We start from the raw sequence: 16,575 nt of genomic DNA on the forward strand, positions 1-16,575 counted from the left end.
GAGTTGCCGTTCCCTTCTCCAGGGGATCTTCCCAACCCAGGGATCAAACCCAGGTCCCCCGCATTGCAGGCAGATTTTTACCATCTGAGCGACCAGGGAAGGCCATCTCTGGAGACGAGCTGATAGCAGTGGGGATAAGCAACCACTTTCCCCACCCACCAGTTGCAGCGTTTTGAGTTCTGGCCCCTGTTAACGTCTTCACATCTCACACCCTGTGTGTTCAGCCCTTCTCTTTCCATTGCCACGGCTCCTTGTTGGATCCAAAGCTTAGGGTGGGATATCTGAGCTTCTGGAACAGTCCTCCCTGCTCTTAGGCTCCTCCTTAATCTTCTTATGGGGTTGGAAACAGCTGGAAACATCTCATTTAGAAACCCACAATCTGAGGCATCAGCTTGCAGATCCTGGTACATTTTGAAGGCTTTCACTAAGTAATGCTGTCCCTACCCCCACCTGGAATTTTCCCATGGTGGCCACCTTCTGTCGTCTCCCTTGCCTTCTTTTCTTCATCCCTACAAGTCAGACTCATTCAGAAAACACTTCCAGGAAAAAAAGGACATTTTGGCTAAATAGTCCAAAGGATCTCACCCTTTAAAAAAAAAAAAACACGTTGGGGTATTGATCATTTTGAATAGAATATTCTCAAATGCCTCTTAAGACATCATTTCATGGAAAATGTAATCAAATTGAAAATATACGCTTATAAAACGACTTTAAAAGAACCAAGAAGACATTTCATCTTAGCAGAAGCGCAGCTGAAACTTCTTCATGGTCACTAGATAGGCCCTGAGCGGCACTGCTGACAGCTGGGATACAGAGGTCTCCAAGTTCAACGGCCTCACTGCTGTACTGCTCAATTTCCAAGAGCTGCCTTCTGTGCTTCTGGGTTGTTTTCTTTGCCCGGCTGTCAGCTGACATTTCTTACAGCTGTTAGGGCGTTCGCTTGTGGCTTTTGCCATCCTTTCTGATTTCATAAAATCTCAAGTGGGTGGAACCTCCACCTGAAAAGCAGGTGCACTGTATGTGTACTTAAGGTGTATTTAAGATACAGGGTACTTGACATGTACTACATGTGTACTTAACATGTCCTAGACGTGTACTTAAGAGTGAACCGGCAAAGGAGTGGAGGAGGGCTCCTGTGGACAGCATGTTTTGTGACAACAGGGCTGGACCCCTCAGCTTACTGCCCGAGAGTTTCTGACTCTGTTCAGGTAAGTGTGGTTTGGCCATCCTTCCCACAAATCCATGTAATCTTCCATTTCCAAAGCCCACCTACATTTCCTTCCTCCATTCCTTTTGAGTATCTCCAAATTCATCTTTGGAGCACTTCTACCTACATTCAGTCACATTCTCCTTTCCCCATTCCTTGGAAAATTTGTCTACAAATGACCATGCATGACTGTTCTTAGATCATGCCTTTATTTTAGTGGCTTCTTCATCACTTTTACGGAGAAGGCAATGGCACCCCACTCCAGTACTCTTGCCTGGAAAATCCCATGGATGGAGGAGCCTGGTAGGCTGCAGTCCATGGAGTTGCTAGGAGTTGGACACTGAGGGACTTCAATTTCACTTTTCACTTTCATGCATTGGAAAAGGAAATGGCAATCCACTCCAGTGTTCTTGCCTGGAGAATCCCAGGGACAGGGGAGCCTGGTGGGCTGCCGTCTGTGGGGTTGCACAGAGTCAGACACGACTGAAGCGACTTAGCAGTAGCAGTCATCACTTTTATACATTATCTAATGACTTCCTGCTTTGGATGAAATGAAATGTAGCTTTTTCATTCCTCTGCCCCATCCATACCACACACATAAGTCTTTCCCTATCATCCTCAAATAGTTTTATTACAGTTTTAGGTTAACTCAATAATCATATTTTTTATGAGATTGTTCATTGTACATTGTTCACTGCAGAGGCAAGAATTGGATCAGGTTATATTTCCTTTCTTGATGGGTTTTGTCTGTCTTGGAATTAATAACTGTCTCCTTTTTTTCATTTGCTTAATTTTCTTGGCAACATTCTGAGATTTGTCAGATGCCTATCAGTGTTGAGGGCTTCCCTGATAGCTCAGTTGGTAAAGAATCAGCCTGCAACACAGGAGACCCCGGTTCGATTCCTGGGTTGGGAAGGTCTGCTGGAGAAGGGATAGGCTACCTACTCCAGCGTTCTTGGGCTTTCTTTGTGGCTCAGCTGGTGAAGAATCTACCCGCAAAGAGGGAGACCTGGGTTCGATCCCTGGTTTGGGAAGATCCCCTAGAGAAGGGAAAGGCTACCCACTCCAGTATTCTGGCCTGGAGAATTCCATGAACTGTATAGTCCATGGGCTCGCAAAGAGTCAGACACAAATGAGCAACTTTCACTTTCATCAGCGTTCTCTTCTAAATGGCCAAACACATCAGGTAAACAACTTTAAGCCCATTCCCATGCACTCTGCTCCGGGAGGTAAGGGGAAGGGGACCAGAAGACCAGTGCAGCCTAAGCAGAGATTTACCTAATCCCGTTTTCAGCCCTGCATCTCACGCTGGCCCACCCCCGACCCCATAGTCTCCAAGGCCTTTATGTTCACAGGTCCACTCTCCCAGAGTAAACCTCCTCTCCTGCCTCGCTGAGGGTGCTCATCTGGCTACTTAGGGTGGGGAGGGTTTCTGGGCTTCCAGCCACTATCCCAGCTTTGAACCAATTCCTTGCTTCTCAAACTTGCCCCACACCTCATACCTCTCTGCTCAGTGTCTCCAAGCCTTGAGTCTTTGAGGTTGTCTTACAGGATGAATTCTGGTTTTTTGCTTTGTGCTGATTTTAGCACAAATGCTCCAACCTCTTCACAGATCCTAGATAACTGAACTCTGTCATCTACCGATGTCTCCTCTACCATTTTTGTGGGTTTATTCCAACTTTATTCCTCTCTTGAGTGGGGCTTTGAGAGAGATCAACTAATACACGATTAATCTGCTGTTTAGAGTCTCTGGTTTTTTTTTTAAAAGTAGACTAAAGTATGTCTAGAAGACAATGGCACCCCACTCCAGTACTCTTGCCTGGAAAATCCCATGGACGGAGGGGCCTGGTGAGCTGCAGTCCATGGGGTCGCTAGGAGTTGGACACGACTGAGCAACTGCACTTTATTTTTTCACTTTCATGCATTGGAGAAGGAAATGGCAACCCATTCTAGTGTTCTTGCCTGGAGAATCCCAGGAACGGGGGAGCCTGCTGGGCTACCGTCTATGGGGTTGCACAGAGTCGGACACGACTGAAGCAACTTAGCAGCAACAGCAAAGTATGTCTAAGTTTATAGGGCTATAGGAGACTGGCCTGTTAGTCGATGGGAAATTTAACTTAATTCCACCTGGGGCATTTTCTTTTAAAGCAGAGGTCATAACTGAAATGCCTATAGAACTTTGAGCATAGTAACACATGGGTAAAGTAAGGAGAGGTGGGGACTGTGGTGAACTGCAGAGGCCAGAACTGTCCGAAGGACACAGCATCGACCTGGCTCCAACTGAACACGGAAATGCAGACCCTCTGACCTTCCCAGAAAAACCAGTCATGGATTTGCATTTGCCACCTCCTGGTAATTCAGACGCTGGCAGTTCAGGTTCTTCGCCCTTCACCCACGGCACGCATTCTGGCCATCGGGTGCCTTCCCTAGTTATCTAAAGGAACTAGTTATCTTAAAGGAACAGCAGCCTCATGCTTCCTGGCTCTGTTCTCCATCAGTTCTTGTCAGTAGCTCCCCTGCATGACACAGTTGTGTGTACGGCTGATTGTCTGTTTACCCTACCTGAATGTTAGCACCATGGTTGTGGTACTTTCTGCCACTGCTATTGAATGGATGAAATGACAGACCACAGACTGTCTGAGCACTCTATGTGCTTCAGAGGCTGGACGTTGTGATTACTGTTCCCAAGCCTTTCGCTCACTGCACATCAGCTCTTCTCTGGGAGGACTTACACGACCACCTTGAACTTGCCAGAGCCCCTGGGACTTCTAGGTGCGCTGTTTACATGCTTTATTTCCCATCTAGAGGATTTGTATCTAGGAGTTGGAGCTACAGTCTGCTTGGTCTTCCTTGATGCTTTACTCCCAGTGGGCATTTAAGAAATAACTTTGATTTCCTCAGGCACAGCAGCCATTGAAACAAGCAGGCACTGAGATGTGTATGACATTAAATACTGGAAAAAGATACTGAAATCTGTTTCATTTTAATAGATGCCGTTTGAATTACGATAAACGATTTCTGGTGCTCAGGCACCTCACCTCTCAAGGAGAGCAGCATTCTTTGAGTAGTAGGTGGTTGGTGTAACACAAAGTTAGCAAAGGCCTTGTGCATTTATTTTGGGCAAAATTTTGTGATTTATGTCAAAGAAAACTGTGATACAAACTTGCTCCATGCAGATAACTGCTAACAGGACAAGGGACTCTGCCACCGAGGCAAGTGTTTTAATGAAACACATTAGTGCAGTTTTAAAAATTCTTTATTATAAGTACCCAAGGACTTGAGTTTCATCCTACATGAACCACCAGTGATCCAAAATCAACTGAACATCATCAACACAGGTGTATTTTGACTTTCCTGTACAATTCACTCCTGTAATTTTTCAATGTGGAATTAGGGTTAGGTGATGACACCTGTCACTCCAGGGGAGTCTGTGACATCCACAGCCATAGGTGTTTGATGGAGCCGTTGCTGAAGGAGGTGGGCAAGCCCCCTTCTTTCGGGGCATCACTATCTGCCCTGAGAGGGGTGGAATGGTGGGTAGGCAGAGTCACTGCAGAACTCGCTGATTCTGGATGGTGAGTGTGAAGTGGGCACAACTGTATCTCCCCCAGGACTTGCCCTTCGCCCATCACACCGAGCACACACCTGGCTCACAGCAGACACGCAATGACCACCTTCCGACAGTGGATGTTCTCTAATGCCCTTTCCAGCCCTAAGATGTCACTTGGTCCCTTTCTGGGGCCAGGACAGGATTACAGTAAAGCTGATACAAACACTTTCCTTGGGGGTCAGTACCACAGGACAGTCCTTGAAATGTAATGGCTGGAAAATAAAGTCCTTTACATACTTCGGTTATTAAATCTCCTCCATGAGGCCCAACGCAGACCAACCTGCTGAGCTGGGAATGTTTCCAGTAATTTCAACACTGTGGACAGGTCGGTTAGAAAGCCCTATTTAACGTTTGTTAAATAAAACAGTAAACTAAGGTTTTAATGGCTTCTAGGGCCACGTGAGAGTGGAGGAAAGTGGAACAGCCACTTCTCCTGGCAGGGCTGGGTGCACACGGTGCCTTACCCTCTCCTGCCACGCACCTGTCAGTCATGTCTACTGCGTGGCTTTAGCTCTAACCTGTCCCCAGAGCATCAGAGCCATTACTTAAATGTCTAATGGGCCTCTTCTATGGACAGCAAGTCTAAAATGAAACTTATTTTCTCCTCCCTACCCACAGCTAAACGTTCTAGCATTAAATTCTTCTGATATTTACAGCTAAGTTTGATTGGTCCGGTGACTGCCTTAGTACCTGTTCTGTGCTGTAGCAGACACAGTCTTGTCTGGTGGGGAGAGGAGACGCGTGAAGGTCCAAGTGTAATCTAACAAGTGCAGCACAGAGGTGGGGACACTTCCTCCATTCTGCGGGCAGGACATCACAGGACAGGGACACAGGATCTTCACACTACCTTGGGCATCCTCCTGGGCCCCTCCTGGCCAGATCCTTCTCTTATACGCTTGCTTCCTAGCAGGCACTTCACACACAGCAGCGAGCAACACTTGAGAACGCCTGGGCCAAGGAATCGCTGCCCCAGGTGCTGGGGAACAGGCCACAGGTGAACATACCAGCAGCCTCTCTGCTTGCATGCAGGGCTTCCCCTCTTTGCAGCTCTGGTCTGAAGGAGTTCAAATATCGTAGAATGTCTCTTTTTTTAAATTCTCAGGAAGACCTTCCCCACTGAACTGGCTATAGAGATGAATTCTACCAAACTTTCCCAGATGGTTAAATGTGGACACTCCTGTATCTGCATGTCGTCATCGCAGACGTGGGAGACTTAGCATCTGCCTGATTCCATTCAAAGTCCTTAACACGTGGGCAGCGCATTTAACTCTCACAACACGCCTGCGTGGTGGGCACCGTGGTTATCTCTATGGAGAAGGGAGCAGAGGCAGGAGGGGCTAGGGGAGGGGCTAGGGTCCTGGAGGGGCGAGCTGGCAGTGCTGGCCAGGCTCTGCGCCCCTGCCACTGCCCCTCCTTCCCGTCCGGGTGGTGTCCCAGCACTGCTGTCTTTGGCACTCTGCCACATGCGAGGACTAAGTCCAGCATCTGCACAGTAAGAACAGCGAGCAGCCAACGGCCAGGAGGAGGGGAGTGGCCATTTAGCTTTGCCCCCTCCCACCTAAGACCAAGCTGCTCTCTAAACAAGCATCAAAACCCGAAGCTCATCCACACCGCTGTGTGCTTCAGTACGGGGAGCACCAAGATGATGGGCAATTACGTGCTGATAACCCAAGGCCCAAGAGCCCAGTAAAACAACTGCCGAGGCCCAGGATCCTCCGAGTATGCAAATGCACAGGACAATCATCACCTCCTCAGTCCCCTTCATTGTGGTGGGTTTAACATGAGAAGAATCATCCACGCTACAAGGCGAGATTTCATTTTACAGCCGCGGTAACCAAGTACATAAAAGCCTGAATCTGTCCCAGTAGTTTCTGAAGGATTTTTCCCACAGTGTCAGAGGCAAAAATAATGAAATCTTGCAAATGTACAGTTAATGGGACCCGGGTGGACACTAACCTCAAAAATGCATGGTCTGTAAGACATTAAAGGCTTGATTTTAGTTTCTGCACTGTTCCTGTTAATAACAATGTCTAATTAAAACATCTGTGAAATACTGATAGTTTTAATTTTACATAAAATTTCCAAAACAACTGTTACACAGTATAATAGGTATCTGCAATGAATAGGTTATTAATGGAAATATTATTTTAAATTAAAATCAGGTTCTAAATTTAAATTAGTTATCTCTGGTTAATGAAGAGAAAAAGAAGTCACCCAGGCTGGGAGTAATACAGTAGCTAATCTAGTTTTCAACATCCGTGAAAGCAAATCCACTCCATCACTTGGGCTAAAGGACAATTTATTTTGTTGCTTCTGTTCTGTACTCCACTCGGCACTTCTGACGGATTTCACAGCTGAACTCAGCATTAAAACTACAGCCTAATGCAGCCTGCAGTACAGTACTTTATAACTTAAAAAGATACCATTCAACTTTAGTCAGCCTGAAGCCCACCAATTTACCATTGAGAGGGCAGAGAACGAGGCTCCCTGCAGCAGACTCCCCCCTAGCCCCACTAACTTGATGAATATTTTAAAAGGAACATGCAATCTCAGTTTTCCCTTTTTTTGGATCTCATCTTCTTTTACAAAATAAAAGGGATTATTAGCCCGGCTGAGTGGCTGGCTGCAATTCAATACCTCTCTTTCTAATGACTGCACAATAAAAGAGGGTTGAACGGTGAGCAGGGCTGAGGGGTCTGCGTCTGTCTAGGCCGGCACTGAGTGTGTTGAGGGATTCATTCCAGTCGATGAAAAGCTGCGTTTCAAGTTCCTTCAGATTCATGTAACGGTTCACAGCAGATGCTGCAGAATGTGGTCCACGGCATGCGGGAAGCTCTCACAGGTTAAGTAAGGAGCTGGGTTAATTTTGTCTTCGTCTGCTGCTCGATATTTCCCTGAAATGAAAGTAAAGCCCGTGAACAAAGGCTACTGTCAGGACGCCAGAGTAATCGCGGCCTGTGAGCACACAGGCCAGCCTGACAGTGCCGAGAGAACCGGGGGCTCCACAACCCCCAAAGCACCTTTCATCCAGGCTTCAGGATGCCACGAGGCAACCCAAAGCCAGATGTGTTCAGCATTTCCCAGGCCCTCTGGTCTCTCAGCAACGGATGCCGGATCCCAGGCACTGGGTCACCTGGCAGTTAAGGGTGCCCTCAAATCTCCTCACCTGGTGAAATTTCCTCCCCCACCAGCCCTAAAGATACGGACGGGGATTAAATCAGTGCTTTTACATGAGAGCCCAGACCGCACAGGATAGAGGCCTTGTCAGCTCACGGGTGACTGGAAACTGCATGAGCTGCTGCCCAACAGGAACCCTGTGAGCAGGCAAATGAGCGCACCGGGGGCAGGGAGAGACGGATGGTCACGGTGCTCACATGCAGGCTGGCCGGCCAGGCTGCCCAGCAGGGCACTGAGGAGTTCAAGACCCACAGATGAACAGCCCAGCACAGCAGAGGAACTGGTCACACGGGGACACAGAGCTGATCTGACAAATGGTCATCAGGCCATGCATGACCCCCATTTAGACACCCTTAATGTGTCCCAGTGCTCTTCAGAAAGAACCCCAAATGTCTGTTGTTGCCTACCAGGCCCTCAGTCACCCAGCTCAGCACTCCTCACATGGTGGGCATTCTGTAGCACTGGTTAAATGAAAGAAAGAAGGAAGGAAAGAAGGGACGGAGGGAAGCGGGGAGGAACACTGCTTCAGTCAAGGCCTTGGGGATGAGGCCGACTGCCCTGTAGCCTCAGTGCAGCCTCTGCACGTGCCCTTTCTGCAAGCTCTCTCATCCCCCTTTCTGTGAGCTCTCTTTATTCTTGTGCAATTTCCCGTATTCTCTGCCTAAATCTGGGTTTCCAAACAATAGGCTCACCATTTTCTACAATACAATCCCTTTTGTTTTCTACAACTACCTACAAGGTTTTGTCCAGCAAACATGAAGCCTGAAAATCCCCAGGCCACAACTTGGTGCTGTGGTGGTGACATTGCTCCTGTCCTGTCTTGCTGACTTGTGAATTCCTTCAGGAAAGGAGCCAGCATCAAATGCACAAAGGTAACTCCTCAGCATCCTCAAGGCACCTGTCCACGGTACGGTCCACACAGCAAACTCTATTGCTTATTTCTTCTTAAGCTTAAATCCCATTGAGTATAAACCTTAGCAAGGTTTCTGCTTGGTCTCACAGGTAAGTTAATGACTACTTTTTACTATACCCCCCACTTCTTGGATCTAGTTGTTTAAGGACCGATGTGTGAAAGTCAGGGTTCTTAGCCATGGAGAGAAGGGCTTGCAGCATGCTTCTGCTTAGTCTGGCCCTGGGGTTTCTACAAACTAACACAGTGGCTTGCGTATGCGTGCAAGTTCTAGCAACCTGCACTGTGTGTGGCACGCGGCAGGCGCTCAACAACGCTGGCAGAGTGAAGGGAGCAGGCCACCGCCACTCAGGCCTGACGCAGCACGGCAGTCTGTACTCTCCTGGATGAACAAATGTAAATGGAGGCAGAATGCAGGAAGCCATGTTGACAACATTGGACAAAGGGTGATCCCATCTTTCCTAGGTCATTGTTTTACATGCTAAACAGAATTGGATTCTGGTCAGGGCTAGTCATGGAGAAGGCAATGGCACCCCACTCCAGTACTCTTGCCTGGAAAATCCCATGGACAGAGGAGCCTGGTGGGCTGCAGTCCAAGGGGTCGCTAAGAGTCGGACACGACTGAGCGACTTCACTTTCACTTTTCTCTTTCATGCATTGGAGAAGGAAATGGCAACCCACTCCAGCGTTCTTGCCTGGAGAATCCCAGGGACAGCGGAGCCTGGTGGGCTGCCCTCTATGGGGTTGCAGAGAAGTATAGACATGAAGCGACTTAGCAGCAGCAGCAGCATCAGGGGGGCTAGTCAAAAGTCTTTACAAATGTATATTGAGCGTTTAACATGTGTTACTGAGAAACAAATTGCTCAAGACAATCACTGCGTAAGTTAAAATTTCCATGGTGATTTTCAACACTGAGAAACCAAGCACTTGTCCACTGCATTCAGTTCAAAACCATCAGTGGAATCGGCAGCTCTGTACACTTTCAGAACAGTGGTCTTACTTGGGATTTTTTTTTTCTGACCAAAGATGAACAGTACAAATGGGTCTGTTTTCATGAGCTGAACTTAGCTACATAACTAAGTTAGACATTTTAGATGTGACTGTGTAGAGCTGCTGGCTTCTCTAAGATTGACCGGCTGCCTGTGTGATGGGCTGACCACAGCCAATGGCTAGTCAGAAAAGAAGGCAGAACCTTGGAGACCCGCTAGGGGGAGCTGGGCCCACAAGACACTGGCACAGGAGCAGTTTTCATACTTGGTGTAAATCCTTAATTATGTGAGCTAAGAAAGGAAATGTTTATGGGAACGCTAGAAATAGTTATCTGTGGATTTCCTCAATGATCGGATCATAAAATGGTGAATGTCAGGAATCTGAAAATTCAGACACAAGGCAAGATGATGAATGTGCCTGTTTTTCTTGACTCCCTGATAGGTCCCGTTGTCCTCTTTTTCGCGTCCATCAAAGCAGAGTGATGTTCCAGGGAAAATGGTGATCATTTTGAATGAGAAATGTGCAAAAACACTGTTAGTTCTAAGGCGACGAGTCACCATGTGCAAGGCTCCCCCGGGACCTCCTGCACGAGCAGAGTGTCCCTCTTGGTCCACACCATGCGTGTTCAGTTGCACAGTTGGGTCTGACTCTTTGCGACCGCATGGACTGTAGCCCACCAGGCTCCTCTGTCCATGGGATTCTCCAGGCAAGAATACTGGAGTGTGTTGCCACTTCCTAATCCAGGGGATCTTCCTGAACCAAGGATCAAACCTGAGTCTCTTGCGTCTCCTGCATTAGCAAGCAGATTCTTTACCACTAGTGCCACCTGGGAAGCCAGGGCCTGACAAGTACTTCTTATTCAATTATAGCAGCATCTCCTGTTTTCTTGTTTCTGTTTTTAAATTCAAAATAGCTTTCATGCAACCACATTTTCTTGAACAAACACCATAGTCATGAGTAAATATACGTTTTTCTAAAAATTTCCTGGTGGCAGGTCTTCTATGACTGTTTAAATTCTCCCTTTTCTGGACAACCTGTACAAAGCCAGGCATATGAACTCACAGAGCCATTTACAGAGCCTTCTGCTGTTACCGTTCGGTCACTACATCATGTCTGACTCTCCCCATGGACTGTACCCCGCCAGGCTCCTCTGTCCATGGGATTTTCTAGGCAAGAATACTAGAGTGGGTTGCCATTTCCTTCTCCAGGGATTTCTGCATCTCCTGCATAGGCAGGCAGATTCTTAACTGCTGGGCCACCAGGGAAGCCCACAGAACCCCTTATCTGCTATTTAACTGATAAGAGTCTGATGCCAATTCTTGGACCGGACCCTGGCTGTCATCCTCAAACACGTGCTATTAGTTCCAAGCTCAGCAGGTACCCTCTGGCGGCAGGTGTGGGGGAGACCTTTTCATTTTACCTGGAAAGGCTGATCAAGTTCTCAGCGCAACAGCACATGCCCACACACAGCTCTCATGCCTTGTCACTCCTTACCTTGAGAGGATTTTATTCATCACACTCCACACTGGAAAATGGCACAGAGCTACAAGGGACCAGTCCAGCCCCATCATCTATAAACAGTCCAAAGAGGTGAAGGGCTCTGACAGAATCTCAGAGTCAGTGTAGAGCTGAGACTGAGACCCAAGACACCTAACTGGTCTGCTGTCCTCATGATACCGTAGTAGCTGTGGCTTCCCCATTAAATTCTTTCTCTTTCCTTAAATTTATTTGAGGGACCACACCCAGTTTACTTAATTTTGGTATAGGAAATTGTTACTAAAACAGTACAGGAAAGGCAAGAAAAAAGTTTTTTTATGTGTGTTTTTAAAACAACATTAACACAAAGTATCACTTAGCTAGTCAGTCCCCAAAGAGGTCAAAGTCATCATTTTATACCTGGTTCAAAAGGAAAGGATATTTTTACAGAGCCCCATGATCAATGGTTTTTTGGTCAGCCAGTGGTTTGTATATCCAGAAAATCATATAAATGCTAACTGTCTTGTGTATGACTATCTCTGAGGAAGTGTGAAAACACCTCTGAACTCTGATCTGAACTTCCTAGCTTTGCACAGTACGGGCCCTCTCACGTCGTCTCTCTTCCCTGCAATCCTAAGCCCACTTTATTTTTGCTTTGTGGTGGAAAGAGAATTAACGTACCCAGTGGGCTTTGCCATTTTATCAAAGACTGTTCTTTAAGAATGGTGTATTTTACCATTCTGTTTCAGAAAAAGCTTGTACAGAAGATACGTACCTGTCTTGACTAAGATGCCCCGCATGCCGGCATTCTGAGCCCCACCAACATCATCTCTGCAGTCCTAGAAAAGTGTGACGAAGCGTTTAGTCCAGTGTCTTCAGTGAGCTCGCCAACAAACCAACCTACCAGTGATTTATTAGGCTGGAATGGCCAACTGCAATCCCATGCTTTTTCTTAAAACGAGAGTGAGGGAGGTATAAAAAAGGATAAACCCAGGTGTGACAGTCTAAGGGAGCATACTAACTGGAAAGGGAAGCATCACGGAGGTAGAGGTAAAAAGCAAGAGTAGCAACCCCAGTAACCAAACATAGAAAGTGCAGTTACAGCGCTGCATGTTTTGCACATGTACATCTATTTCTTTTTTTTAAATATTTTTTATTGTTATTTATTCATTTGCACCAGGTCTTAGTTGCAGCATGTGGGGTTTAGTTCACCGACAAGGGATCAAATCTCGGTCTCTTGCATTGGGAGCACAGAGTCCCAACCACTGGACCACCAGGGAAGGTCCCATCTATCTCCTTTTAAAATAGATCATGGAAAAAAGGAATTTTATCATTTGGCAGCTCTTAAGGCAAATGATCCAACTGCAGGGCAGTGAGTGAACTAGGTTCAGAAGACAGCTCTCATGCTGCCTACGTAAGACATTATCCTTACTTTTCATCCAACTGTCAGTAACAGGAGGAATCAAGTCAGACCGTATACTTAAACAGATTTTGAGATTGTCTTCACACTTAGGAATAACAGACCAGTTTAAAAGGGAAGCTCTTGTTTTCAATTTTTACTCAAGATAGGGGTGAATATACTCAGTTAACTGTGATAAATGCAAGGCAATAAAAATCCAAGAAATGGAAGAAACATCAATAAAATCAATCCTACCATCTCATGTCTATAAGAATTTATTCAGATCATGCCCAAAGAAAAACTTTTCCGTTAAAATCATTCATGTAATTTAACAACCACCCTTGGAAATGAGTCTCAGAAATTCTCTCAAAATCTTCACTCAAGGTCGAACTTAAAACCTTTTCTGTTGCATCTAAACCTGCCTTGTTGAAGCAGGCAAGATGGGGGAGAGGGAAAGGCTGAAGGAGAGGGGAAAAGTAGACATGGAAAGAGAGGGAAAAGCCACCCTCTCTCAGACAACACCCCTCCAGGCAGCTGAACTCTGCTATCACGTGCCCTTTCCACCTTCCATGCTGTCCCAATAGCAGTGTCTCCAGGGACAAAGAATTCCGGAATCTCCAGGCTAGGGTAACCACTTTCTTGAACACACATTTGCCTAGAAAAGTCAGCTAAAGGCCTGCCAGAGGGAAAAGTTGTTACTGAAAAGACAGTTTTTCAAAGCAGTCCTGAGTTCAGTGACAGCCTACTGGGTTTGGTTCAGGAACCTAGAAGTAGGAGACGGCAGTCAGGAAGATTGCGATCCGTGAGCACTCGCACAGTTCAAGACAGCAGGGGATCTACAGTTTCTTCTGGAGGGAGTCCGGCCTCGAGTTCTACTTCCAGCCATGCCACTCATCAGCTCTGGGACATCCGGCATGAGGGCTACCTCTCTGGGCTAAGGTTTCTCAGCTGATAAACTGAGGAGGTTCGGACCAGACAATCCTGATGGTCCCTTCCAGCCTAAGGCATTATTATTTAAAATTGAAATATAATCCTTGCCACCTACTACTGACCACAAGATAGTGTGCTTTCCAGTACTTTTCCCCTCACAGCACAGATAGAAAATAATGTTTTCCCAGTAAGTTCAGTCGCTCAGTCGTTTCCGACTCTTTGTGACCCTACGGATTGCAGCACGCCAGGCTTCCCTGTCCATCACCAACTCCCGGAGCTTACTCAAACGCATGTCCATCGAGTCGGTGATGCCATCCAACCATCGCATCCTCTGTCGTCCCCTTCTCCTCCCGCCTTCAATCTTTCCCAGCATCAGGGTCTTTTCAAATGAATCAGTTCTTTGCATCAGGTGGCCAGAGTATTGGAGCTTCAGCATCAGTCCTTCCAATGAATATTCAGTACTGATCTCCTTTAGGATGGACTGGTTGGATCTCCTTGAAGTCCAAAGGACTCTCAAGAGGCTTCTCCGACACCACAGTTCAAAAGCATCAATTGTTCGGTGTTCAGCTTTCTTTATAGTCCAACTTTGACATCCATACGTGACTCCTGGAAAAATCATAGCTTTGACTAGATGGATCTTTGTTGGCAAAGTAATGTCTCTGCTTTTTAATATGCTGTCTAAGTTTGTCATAGCTTTTCTTCCAAGGAGCAAGCGTCTTTTAATTTCATGGCTGCAGTCACCATCTGCAGTGATTTTGGAGCACAAGAAAATAAAGTCTGACACTGTTTCCACTGTTTCCCCATCTGTTTGCCACAAAGTGATGGGACCGGATACCATGATCTTAGTTTTCTGAATGTTGAGCTTTAAACCAACTTTTTCACTCTCCTCTTTTACTTTCATCAAGAGGCTCTTTAGTTCTTCACTTTCTGCCACAAGGGTGGTGTCATCTGCATATCTGAGGTTATTGATATTTCTCGCAGCAATCTTGATTCTAGCTTCTGCTTCATCCAGCCTGGCATTTTGCATGATGTACTCTGCATGGAAGTTAAATAAGCAGGGTGACAATATACAGCCTTGATGTACTCCTTTTCCCATTTGGGACCAGTGTGTTGTTCCATGTCCGGTTCTAACTGTTGCTTCTTGACCTGCGTACAGATTTCTCAGGACGCAGGTCAGGTGCTCTGGTATTCCCATCTCTTTCAGAATTTTCCACAGTTTGTTGTGATTCACACAGTCAAAGCCTTTGGTGTGGTCAATAAAGCAGATGTTTTTCTGGAACTCTCTTGCTTTTTGGATGATCCAATGGATGTTGGCAATTTGATCTCTGGTTCCTCTGCCTTTTCTAAATCCAGCTTGAACATCTGGACATTCACGGTTCACGTACTGCTGAAGCCTGGCTTGGAGAATTTTGAGCATTACTTTGCTAGTGTGTGAGATGAGTGCAGTTGTGCAGCAGTTTGAACATTCTTTGGTATTGCCTTTCTTACCAGGGTAGACTGACAACGTGCTCACAGCCAAAGGTCACTGGCTAGGGCATCTGGTCACCAGAGCCAGCCCTGCCACTCAAAGGCCTGAGGCAATCGATATCTTTAGCTATCTCTGGCAAATTGGGAAGTTTTTCCATAAAGTATGTACTAGCAAAAAAAAAAAAAAAAATCAATAGTGAGAGAATTCTTTAGGTACAGGTGGTCTCTGCATTAAGGAATAGTAAAAAACAAATCTAAGTTATCTTCAAAAGGACATATAAAGCATTTAATTGTCTTGTATCTGATGGTCTTTTGAATTGTATATATCTCATCACACTGTGAAGACTGTCAGAAATAATCAACAGTTCAGTTCTTTAGAATACCAGTGAACAACTACTGGAAAGCCTGCTTTATGGGTGGCCTCTTATTACCACCTGACAAACACCAATAACGGGTCCGCTCGTGTTTCAAAGCACTGCTTTGAAGCTGGCTCCTCCCAGCAGGACAGGTGAGCCCAGGGCGTTTCCTGGGCTCTTCTACTTACATCTCCAATCATAACGGTCTCCTCAGGTTCACAGCCAGTGCCCCGCAATGCCTCCAAAAAGAACGTTTTCTCTGGTTTCCCCACGACCGTGGCTTTGGTATCGGTGGCGTACTCTAAAGCAGTCACAAATGGTCCAGGCCCCAGGGCTAAGCCATCCTTCCTCTTGTAATACCTAGCTTTGTGGATTGCTATCAGAGGTGCTCCATCCAGGAGTAACCTAGAGAGTCAGAGACAATGGAAATTGGCTAAAAGCAATGCTTTTTTATGAGTGGAAAAGAATGTCAGACTTACAAAGTAGTTTTATTCACTCACAGAGACAAATAGTTTCGTATTAACTTTTAATGACTTGCTGTCTTCTAATGAATTTGCTAGGAACTGCTGGGAATTGCACTCAGATACACTGAAGAAAGGTGATGGATTATTAAATTTGGGATTGCTTCAACCTTTTACCTTTAGTGGTTTCAGACGCTTTACCCAAATCATCAGGGAAAGAGAATTAAGAGAAGTAAAGCTAAATAAGGCACTCGAGGGAAGAAGCTTAACTTAATGAGACAAGTTGTTTCAACCTCCCTAATGGTAAGTAGGAGGCTCCTGAGCCTTTTACAGTGGCTCAACTGCTGTGCAGTGACACGTTTAGCCAACTCCTAAAACACCTGGCTGCCTCTTTTCTCTACTCCAAAATGTGAGATTCTAATTCAGAAATTTCATAGAGCATTTTACAAATATTTTCTGCTTGTATCATCCCCTCTTCATTTTACCCTTTGACTGCTTCTGCTGTTACTTTGAAAATCGGGCCGTTTTCACTGAAGGACAAAGCAGTAAGGCTTAAGGGGAAATGTCAAGCCCCTTCCTTTTTCCTGATGTA

General features: G+C 46.2%; 1 protein-coding gene across 4 annotated transcripts in view; it reads right to left on the reverse strand.

Annotated features, from left to right (window-relative positions):
- Window positions 1-4,445: 4,445 nt before the first annotated feature.
- Window positions 4,446-16,575, reverse strand: part of HDHD2 (haloacid dehalogenase like hydrolase domain containing 2) — a 49,539-nt gene continuing 37,409 nt past the window's right edge. For all 4 annotated transcript variants that reach the window (XM_019986674.2, XM_019986676.2, XM_019986675.2 and 1 more), the window contains 3 exons: window positions 15,711-15,927; window positions 12,146-12,209; window positions 4,446-7,711 (listed from right to left, as the gene is read on the reverse strand). In XM_019986674.2, coding sequence (XP_019842233.1) covers window positions 7,608-7,711; window positions 12,146-12,209; window positions 15,711-15,927 — 385 coding nt within the window. In that variant the 3' untranslated portion in view covers window positions 4,446-7,607. The remainder of the gene's footprint in view (window positions 7,712-12,145; window positions 12,210-15,710; window positions 15,928-16,575) is intronic.

The sequence above is a fragment of the Bos indicus genome, chromosome 24, assembly GCF_029378745.1.
Source record: "Bos indicus isolate NIAB-ARS_2022 breed Sahiwal x Tharparkar chromosome 24, NIAB-ARS_B.indTharparkar_mat_pri_1.0, whole genome shotgun sequence".
Lineage (NCBI taxonomy): Eukaryota > Metazoa > Chordata > Mammalia > Artiodactyla > Bovidae > Bos > Bos indicus.